Raw genomic sequence first — 11,034 nt, forward strand, 5'->3', positions numbered from 1 at the left:
ATAAGTACCCGATTTTATTTTATCAATTTTTAAATTATAAGAATTTAGATTATAATCAAATTAAGATTTTTATCAACTTAGAAATTATAGGAGAAGAAGATAAGAACAATATATTAAATATATATATATATATATTTTTTAAATCTAAAAAAATTATACAATTTGGTAAAATCACTTGACACAACCACGACTTTTAAGCTCAACTTTTATTATATTGTATATAATATGATATGATATAATTTAAGAGAACGTATCATAGAAACCTAGGCCAAAATGGGGATATATCCCTTTCGTCAAAACTTTCCATCAAAATGCCCCCTATCTAAAACTATTTAGGAATATGCTCCTATTCTAAAACTCGACTTTTAGAAAATCAAGTTTCAATGAAAAACTCGATTTGAAGAAAATCAAATTGCTTGAAAAAACCTGAATGGAACTCGAGTTCCATGCAGGTTTTATTTTAATAAATTTTTTTAATTTTTATTTACTTTTATTTTTTAAGTGTGATTGCCTATAACTCAATTTTCTAAAAATAGAGTTTTTCATTGAAACTCAATTTTTAGAAAATCAAGTTTAAAACAAGGACATATCCCTAAATAATTTTAGACATGAGGCATTTTGTTGGAACTTTTCGGCAAAAGGAGTATATTCCCATTTTGGCCTAGAAACCTAGGTGATTAGCAGCCAAAGCATTATTTAAGGAGGAGATGCAAAAGTGTATTTTGGTTAGAATATTATGGTTCAGACTTCAGAGTGCCTTTTATAAGCCCTGGAACTAAAACTAAAACCCTTACCCTAATTGTTCTGTGCCTGATACTGAAATGAGTCATATGACAGGAAAAATCATTGAATTCCGGTCGGCCTGAATCAATTGGTAACAAAATGGGCTTGGGATTTGATGGGCCTAGAATTCAGCTTTGTTCAAATGCAGACTTTTCTCCATTGAACATGGATGTCCCATTCTAATTTGATAGGCCCGTAAAGAAATGCAAGTCACCACTTGAAATTTATGGTAGTGGCTTTTCAAAAAGTTCAGAATTGATTTCAAGTAATACTATTCTCACTTTAAAATATAACATACTAACAAACTTAATTTGCGACAGAACAATTCCTTACCTTTCAACAAATATGCATATTTGACAACCCACAATTCGTTTGCCATTGCTGGAGAACCATCCCATACCGGGATTCCTCGACTTGCATTGCCAAATCAAGAGGACAGTATCACACAACAACTAAATGTAAGTCCATACTTTCATAGATTGTTTTAATAAAGAGTAAAACTTAGTTATGATTCCTTAAGTAGCGTATCTTAAATTCTCCAATTAAGTTTAAACACATGGTTGTAATGAATTTAATTGTCCTTAAAGATAATAGTTTTTTGCACTGCAGTAAATGGAACCATGTGTTTAAATTTAATTGAATCACCTATGGAACTATACCTAAATTTTACCCTTTGATAACTTAATTATACTTTATATATAACTGATAATTGTCTTTTTGCAGGATGGAGTTCGAGCCTTAATGTTGGACACATATGACTTCAAGGATGACATTTGGTTGTGCCATTCATTTAAAGGGAAATGTTATGACTTTACTGCCTTTGTAAGCAATTCATAAACCCCACTTTCAAGCTCCGCATAATTTCACTTCCCTATGCTCTACACAAGAAAAATTCGTGATATGGTTACAAATTTATATAGAGAGTTGATAGCTTGTACAGTTGTACTATAAAAGAGTAGAATGATTGATAATGTTTCAATGAACTAATTCATGGTGACAATAATGTTGGTTTCGATTCTTTGCTTTTTACAGAGCCCTGCTATAGACACTTTGAAGGAAGTAGAAGCCTTCTTAGCAGCAAATCCATCAGAAATAGTAACTCTAATTTTGGAAGACTATGTAGAGTCCCCAAATGGATTAACAAAGGTTTTTAATGCTTCTGGTTTGATGTACTGGTTTCCAGTGTCAAACATGCCTCAAAATGGTCAAGATTGGCCTCTTGTCAAAGATATGGTAGCTAATAATCAAAGGCTTATTGTCTTCACCTCCAAGAGACAAAAGCAAGAAAGCGAAGGAATAGCTTATCAATGGAACTTCATGGTAGAAAATATGTGTAAGTCGACATATTTTATGTCCAAGGACAGAAACAACATGATGTTCCATAAATACATTTTATGTTAGATTAAATTACACTTTAAAATTTTTTTATTTTCATCCCTCATGTTGTCTGTTTTCATCATAAAAGACAAAAACGAAAAATTATTAATTTTGGCTATAAGTACAATTATACACCTAAAAAAGTAAAGCTTTAAAACAGTTGTACATAAACAAACTGAATAAAAAGATTAAATTCATCCTACCACTCATCCAAAATGAAAACACCCCTAAACATAAAGGATCAAAAATTATAGTTCAGTCTACGTGAAGAAATAACAATTGGATGATGCTCCTTAATATATGTACAGTGATGCATTATTTCAATTTAGTATTGATAGTGTTATGTTTTAAGATTTGCAGATGGGGATGATGGAATGCACTCAGGAAGCTGTCCTAACCGTGGGGAGTCAGCAGCACTCAATGACAAAACTAAGTCTTTGGTTCTGGTAAATTACTTTAGGTCAGCTCCAATTAAGCAAGCCTCATGTGTCGACAATTCACCAGAGCTCCTTAATATGCTTCAAACATGTTATGGAGCAGCTGGTAACCAATGGGCTAACTTTGTTGCTGTTGAATTCTACAAGGTAAAGCAATTATTTTTCCATCTTAGTGGTTTCTCCTATTTGAATATTTTCCATGGCAGAAAATTCTCCTAGCTAGGAACATAAATTTTGGTTTGGGATTATTGTTATAATTATAGCTATTGTTATTGTATATTGATGCAGAGGAGTGATGGTAGAGGAGCATTTCAAGCTGTAGACAAATTGAATGGGAAGCTATTGTGTGGCTGTGATGATGTAAATGCCTGCGTGGTAAGATGTCTTTTACTCACACTTGATTGCAATATGCAACACAAACATAATAGATACTAGCATGCTTCATATGTCTAGGAGTGAGGAGAAACACTTATTTTCAATTTTTCTTGCAGCCTGGATGGATCGTCGACAACATGCAATCCATAGGAGACAATACAGCATTTGGAAATGCCAGTTTGAACATTGAAGTAAATTTTACACAATAATAATAAGAATCCATAAACTACAGGGTGGGGGTGGTATGCAGGTTAGGAGGTCTGATAAGAGGGCATGATGGGTAGTATCTATGTTGGAATTATAAATTGCTGTTTCTCACCTTGTTCAATTATGGTTGGCTATGTACCCATGTAAATTAAGCTCAAACAGACCAAATTCAAGGATTTGGAATTCAAAGAATTGGATTATTTTGCTTCAAGTGAAGTTCTGTAAAGACTTAATTTGTAAGTGTGCATTTGGCATGGCTTAAAAAGCCAGTTTTTTTTACTATTCAGCTTATTTTTACTACTAGTCATGGTCTCCACTGCACTTTTTGATACTATTTATGAGTCTCACTATACTATTTCAGTTACTTTTTAGCTTTATCTACAATACCTTTTGCAAAAAGTCTTCAGTTTCAGTTAAATAAGTTGTTCTCAAACGGACACTAAAAAAAAAAAGGGGGGGACAAAAGCAAGGCGCTTGCTCCAACAAGATGGATAAAAATTTTCAAATAACATCTTGAAGCCTTTGTTGGGGGTAACTTAGAAATTCAATTGAGTTGACTAATCATAATAAGAGCAAGTTTGGGTTGCATCTGAGTGTTCCAATGCACTAGACACGACATGGAAACAATATGTTAAAAAATGGTCACATGTTACTTTCGTGTCCCATCCAATACACTGAAGCACTGAATAAAAGCCTTACTCCATAAGAGCATAACTGTTTACCTTTTCAATTTTTGGCTGTCTTTACAAATTATTACTACTACTACTATCAAGAAGATGGAAGCTTCAAAGGCCTCTGCAGCCTGGAGTACTGAACATCATCCTTTTGCATTCTTTTCATTCCAAATGTTCAAATGGTAACAGCCAAATAACTCACCATTGGAAATTAGAGAGCTAGTTGGTTAGGCATGGTTTTGAGTAAGTCCGGCAAGAACTGCCGTCCAACATGTTTGTTTCTCGTTATTTCCCCCTTTCCCTTGCTTGTCTGGCGTGCAACTTCTATTAGACCATGGCTAACACAATAATCTGCTCAAGTAATTTTGCTCTTTTTCTTATTTATTATTATCATTACCAAATGTGAAATTCATGCGTGCCATATAAAGTAAAAAATAAAAACTCCATAGATACACAAATCTGGACACCCAGTATAACTGTAAAATTGGATATGAGTTTAGGTGTGTCGGTTAAAATCTCCTATAGTTAATGGAAAGAATCCTAATATTGTACCCTTTTCAACGTCATGTCATCTCCCACATCATTTTTAGTATATCAAGGTGCATTCATGTGACTACCATTTTTTCTCCTCCCTAAGCATGTATTATTTCACACAAACACATTGTGAGTGAAAGAGAAAGCATGAGGTAGTAAAGAAAATCACAAGAAATGGCTACATGGTAAAACTTCATACTTTCTCGCATAAGGTCTTTGCATATATATATATATATAAACCACTCAATAACTTACTACTAAATTCATATTTTGAAAATCTTATTGTTGGGTTACATGTTCTATATGTTCTTAACATGCATGCCAATTTTCATATCAATTAGATGTTATTTACCATTCGATTTATAAACTCATATCTTATGCATTATTTTAAATTACAAAAACTTAAATTTAAAAAATTGATTGATAACATGGCTATTGATCTTTGATCATTTTGAAATTTTGCAAACATTGAGAATATATGAAGATGATGGAATCCAAAGGTGGAATTATCAAAATTCATATCCAATTAAAAAATATTTAGTAGTATAATATTACTTAAAATTATACTGGCTGTAATATATATATATATATATATATTTTTTTTTTTATTTATTTATTTATATTTATATTTTTATATATTACTTGTAGGTTTAATTATCATCATGCAATTCATTTAAAAGTAATATCGTTAAAACAAATGAGTAACTACCCTAAAGATTACATTTCTATGTTCATAGCCTTTATGTTTAGAAAAACTTTCACTTAAATTAAGCCTAACCAAAATGGACCGAATGTTAATGTAGACCAAATAAACAAATTGGACCAAAGTGGTCCGAATGATCAAACTAGACACAAATGGACCAAATAGGACCAAAGTGGACTGAATGAACCAAATAGGGCCAACATGAACTAAATAGGACCAAAGTGGACCGAATGGACTGAATATGACAGAATGGACCGAATAAGACCAAAGTAGATCGAATAGGACCGAACTAAATCGAATAATACCGAATAGATTGAAGTGGACCAAAGTGGATTGAATGGACAGAATAGGACCAATGTGGACCGAATAGGACCAAAGTAGACCGAATGGACCGAATAGAACCAAAGTAAACCGAATAGGACCGAAGTGGACCAAATAATACCAAATGAATTGAAGTGGATGAATGGGCCGAATCGGACCAATGTGGACCGAATTGATCAAATAGGACCGCTGTAGACCTAATAATACCGAATGGATTGAAGTGGACGAAATGGGCCGAATAGGACTGAATAGAAATGAAGCGGACCGAATAATAATTGATGGATTGCAGTGGACCAAAATGAACTGCATAGGACCAAAGTGGACCAAATAGATCAAATAAGACCAAATGGACCGAATAATACCGAATGGATTGAAGTAGACTGAATGGATCAAATAGGATCAAATGGACCGTAAAATAGACCAAAGTAGACCGAATGGGACCAAATAATACTGAATTGAAAGAAGCGGACCAAATAGGACTGCATGAACCGAATAGGATTGAATGGAAATAATGTAGACCGAATAAGACCAACGTGACCCGATTAGGACAGGGTGAACAAAATGGTCCGAATAGATCCAAAGTAGATCTAATAAGACCAAATGGACCAAAATGCTAGGCCAATGTGGCTCAATAAGAGTTAGTCATAACAAATTCTACACTTAAAACTTTTAAATATACTTGTTATTGGCCCGGGCAACGTTTTATTTTAAAATTTATAAATATTCTTTAGACACCTAAATTATATATATATATATATATGTGTGTGTGTGTGTGTATGTATTATCAAAGATTCAAAGGGTTTGAATTTTGTTGCAATTTTTTTTTTGCCTAAGCTACTATTTTTCTTTTAGGATTTTTAAAATATGAATTCAAGAACAAATTATTAAGTAATGTAACATTGCTTAGAGTTACTATATATATATATATATATATATATATACTGAAAAAAGAATACGTAATGGCTGCAAGTCAAGGTACAGAGGCTGTAAAGGGCCAAACCACTTAGAACTTCTGATAAATATAACAGTAGCTAGAAGGAGAAATTACAAAAGTCAGCATCTTAAACCGCATTGTCCAATGATGCTATCGGCCAATACTTTCAACAACATTCGTCCACGTTCTGATTTATATAACAAGGCTTACATCAAAATGACCAAAACTCAGATGCTTTCATCAACTTTCATACACCTTTTGGTGGCAAATATTGCACACGCTCATCTTCACATAAATTCTGAAAAAAAGGTCCAATAAAATGATTGATTGAGAAGATTCATGGTTAACCAATCATAAATCAGAATAACTCAAAAGTTGCAGATAAAAATATTAGTACAAGCAAGAATGGTAATTCTGACACTAGCGGTTAGTTGTGCAAATCACGAATAACAGTTTAGCCAATCTCTATGCAATCTCTACTTTTCAAATGCATGTTAACTGAAATTAAAACAGAGATACTAGTGCTAACCATTCCAGACACACATGACCCGCATTTACTTTTAAAAAATTGTTCAGGCGTTTGGTATGGCATGGCTGAAAGCACAAGCTAATGGACAATGTTTTCTGTGGCTGATGGAAAACAAGCCCAATAGAGTGGAAAATGTTTTCAGATTTTGAAAAGCAGGAACGTTACCGGAACAAAAAAATCTAGAGAGGATGAAGATATGAAGCTCAACAACAAGATTTTCAGAGAAAACCCATAAAAATTATGTATCAACTATGGTTCAATAAATATATGTGCAACCATGCCTCCACTATCAACAGCACTAGGCTTCCCAATACCTAGATTGTACAATATTGGCTGGTCACCAGGCAATGTTTAGTTTCAACATTTGTACTTTAGCAACATTACTGATGATATCCAATTGAAATGTAAAAAATGGATCCATCTAGTTGATTTTGTAAGTCTCTGAAAACTTTTTACATGCTTATTCAATCACATTACCATTAACAATTCACCAATGTTGCTAAACGCGAGTTAGGGGCCAAGAAAAACCTGTGGGCTCATTTTCACGACATAATTGGCAACGAACATATAATATTAAACATAAGAGATCATAGATCAAACAATGTGCATAGATGAATAGACTGCATGATTAGCATGCAAAACTCAACAATAAAATTGACCACCTTTTGTGTTTATCAGAGAAGAAACAGATTTTTAAACAACTAACAAAAATTCTGTACTACAAGGTAATAAAACTTATCAATAGCACTCTTCTTTTGGCTAATAACGTAAAATAATGTGTATATATATATATATATATATATATATTTTAAGTAAGAAAGATGCATATTCAAAAGGCTACTTTATGCATGAAAAGCATAAAGCAAACCAAAATTTACAAAGAAAAGAAAGAAACAAAGAAGAAAATTAATTACAAAAGAGGAGGGAACAAAGGAACGAAGGGAGAGAATCACAAACCTTCAAGTCCTCGGGAAGAGCCTCTGAGACTGCAAGAGTGTAACAGCCAGGGGCAAATTTTCCTGCAAGAAGTTTAAGGGGAACTCAAATCTCTAATTTACAGAAACCAAATCTTAAAAACCCAAATTTTTGTAGGAAAATTATGGACCAAAAAAGCATTAAAAAAGGTCCAAAAACAGGAATATGAAAATATTAAACAAGTACAACAACATTTCAATTATAGCAGAAACATCACTGATAGCAGAGCCTAAAAGCCCAAAGGAGCTCAAGAACCAACCTAAAGATAACTATACAAAATTTATCATCTAACTATTCTGGATATATATATTTAGGTAAGTTTACACATGCAGCCATTGGGTTATGAACCCACGACCTTACCCTCCACCCTTCCTTACATGAGGAGATGCTGTTTGAGCTAGAGCTCATTGACAAGAATGAAGTAAGAAAAGCATAGTAAAACCCAACTTCTAGCTCAAGAGGAAGAGCATCAGCAACAGCAGACTACAACCATCTAACCACCAATTACAATATAGCATCAAATGTGGTATTGAACAATACTGGAAATAGCATTGTCCATATTTTTAAGTTGCTACTATTTGCTTCTTCAAGTATATGCAGATGCCACAACAATCACATAAAAATGTGTGTGTGCCAGTCATCTAGTCCTCCTAGATCTTTGAACAGCAGGACATGGCTTTGTGAGGAAGTCTTCAAAGCAAGAGGATTCTACTTTCAATGTTATCTTTCTTCTTTTTTTCAAACGTTGATTAAGTATTTCATTTTTTTTTTCTCATTTTCTTAAGAATAAGCAGAATCTCAAAGAAAAATTCACCAAAACCTCAAATCCAGACCTATAAAGCTGATCAAAGAGAGGACCTTGCAAGTCACATTTCCAATCATTCAAGACACTGCAAAAATTCTCAAAACTAAAGGAAGACCTCAAATAAATAAACCCATATTTTTTTTTTGATAAGTCAAATAAGCAAACCCATATAGTTATCAAGGTTTCCCACATCAAGTTATGCTAGAAGAATATCTCATACTATCCCCGAATCCAACTTTGAGATCAAGATAATTAGATCAATATGCCACTCAATTCCAATCCAAAGTACAAACCCCCTTGAGCCAATCTCACAATCCATTCCACATAATACTGAGATTACACCATCTACCAATATAGCCAATAACCCAAAAGGGTTAAGTTATAGACAATAGCTTCCATAGTCCCAAGCATCCTTTTTTTAGATGGCTGTACTAACCAATTCTTTAAAGAAAATTTTACATGGGGTGAATGTGCATAGAATGTTGATCATTACGACACAGACAACTAATGAGAATGTGTGATATGACTTAACCTGGATAAGGCAATGGTTAATGGGTAGGTTTATATTCAACTAACATACTTAGAATGTGATGAGGTAGTCTTAGTTTTGGTTTTTGTTTTTATATGTAATAAAATTCATTGAAAGAAGAAAAAGGATTGACCCTAGTATATAGTCTTGGTCAAAACTCAAAGCTTCCATAATTACAGCTTGGTTGTGAACAAACACATCACAATCTATGTAAGCACACAAAATCTTATTGTCTAGTCTGCCTTCTAAATAAGAAGAAACGAACATTTCAGATCGATAAAATTCATGCATCAGAATGAAAGTGTATCACAATTTGAATCATGATTTGCTAGGACGGTAGTGAACTATGGTAACCTTGACGTGCCCTGTATATCACACCCCTATACGTTCCCCAAATAAGGATATACATATCCCTCAACGATCGTTACTTATATGGCACACTAGTAAATATTCCTACATCACACTTAATTACATACAGTCCTCAATATTCTTGCAAAGCCAATAACAATCACCAATAAATCCAATGACTCAAAAAAAAAAAAATTCCAACTTTTTCACAATCACAAAGGCAAGATATTATGATCAACAATGCTACTACTACACACACAACAAATTTCACAACTTTCTTCACATTTAATATGAGATACAGTGATTGGCACAACAACTTTCACAACTTTCTTTGATTACACACCTCAACTGTCATGAAACTCGCAGTGTATCTAAAAACTTAATTGTATTTTAAATCTGTGTATAATAAAAGTGGTGTCAGTGGTGGACCCATATGTCGCCTTAACAAGTTGCGAAAGAGATTGTCATATCATTCTAGACTTCGAAGACAAATTTGATGTTACAAAAACCCAAAAAAAAAAAAAGTGGGTTATGAAGATGAAGTGATACCAATTCGTAACCAGCGAGCAGCCCAACTTTTAGTAGGATCCATAACTGAAATTATCCTGATTTATAATATTGAGTGCCAGTCAGAGTCAGTAATACTAATAATACTCTAAAGAAAAAGCAAAAGGGAAAAGTGAAAAAGGGCAAACCCACAAACCCGTTGAAATTAGGAGTAGTGCAATCGACGACACGCTCGTGATCCTCGTCCATTTTGAAGAAGGGACAGTTCTCACATCCTGATTCTCTGAACTGTGTTTTTTTTTTTTTTTTAAAGAGAGAGAAAACCCTAACATTAAATTAAGGAAAGGAAGGAAAATTTAAGGTTTATAAGTATAGAGAATGGGAACTCTGACCTGATCGTAGGTTTTGATGAGGCGACAACGAAGGCAAGCTCGAAGTTCATGTCCGAAGCTCGTCGGAATTTGTGCCGGTGGAACGTTGCCACTTCCCATTCTTAACCAAAAAGACAAACTTTTTTTTCTTTTTTCTTTTTTTCTATGTAGTACTATGTAGTACCACTCTCTCTAACGTCTGAAGAATCCGACCGATTGAGGAAGATTATTATGAGAAGTGAGTGAGGTCGAGGAGGTCCCTTTTATACATCTGTTCGGGTTATTTTGCTAGAGCCCACCGCCCAATTAGCCTTTTTTGGATTCACCCTTCTTTTCTTTTTTCTTTTTTGTGGGTAGAAAGGGCTGATATCATATGTTAACTATACAACGAAGGAAATTAAGTCTATTACAAATGTTAGTTGCACGAGAATACAAGATGGATTAGAGCCCAACTTATAGCTGATGCATCAACATATTAGTTAGTTCTCTATGTGGATATGCTCAATTTGAGGCCCAAAGATAGTGCTCAATAGGTTCCTACAATCAGAGAGCTATGGTTCCGAAGGTTGATTAGAAACATGGCTCTTCGTAAGAGTTGAACAATAGATTAAAATATCTAATTTGT

At 33.7% G+C, this 11,034-nt stretch overlaps 1 protein-coding gene and 1 pseudogene across 1 annotated transcript; one reads left to right on the forward strand and one right to left on the reverse strand.

Moving 5' to 3' along the window:
- Positions 1-1,109: 1,109 nt before the first annotated feature.
- LOC126716459 (PI-PLC X domain-containing protein At5g67130-like) lies at positions 1,110-3,122 on the forward strand (annotated as a pseudogene).
- Positions 3,123-6,391: 3,269 nt separating this feature from the next.
- On the reverse strand, positions 6,392-10,729 carry LOC126719052 (transcription elongation factor SPT4 homolog 2-like). The gene is made up of 5 exons (XM_050421597.1): positions 10,431-10,729; positions 10,235-10,326; positions 10,081-10,136; positions 7,832-7,893; positions 6,392-6,643 (listed from the first exon to the last, which is right to left on the reverse strand). The coding sequence occupies exons 1-5, from the start codon at positions 10,527-10,529 to the stop codon at positions 6,593-6,595; spliced, it is 360 nt and encodes a 119-aa protein (XP_050277554.1). The 5' UTR covers positions 10,530-10,729; the 3' UTR covers positions 6,392-6,592.
- Between the last annotated feature and the right edge of the window lie 305 nt (positions 10,730-11,034).

This window comes from Quercus robur, chromosome 3 (assembly GCF_932294415.1).
Source record: "Quercus robur chromosome 3, dhQueRobu3.1, whole genome shotgun sequence".
NCBI classification, from domain to species: domain Eukaryota; kingdom Viridiplantae; phylum Streptophyta; class Magnoliopsida; order Fagales; family Fagaceae; genus Quercus; species Quercus robur.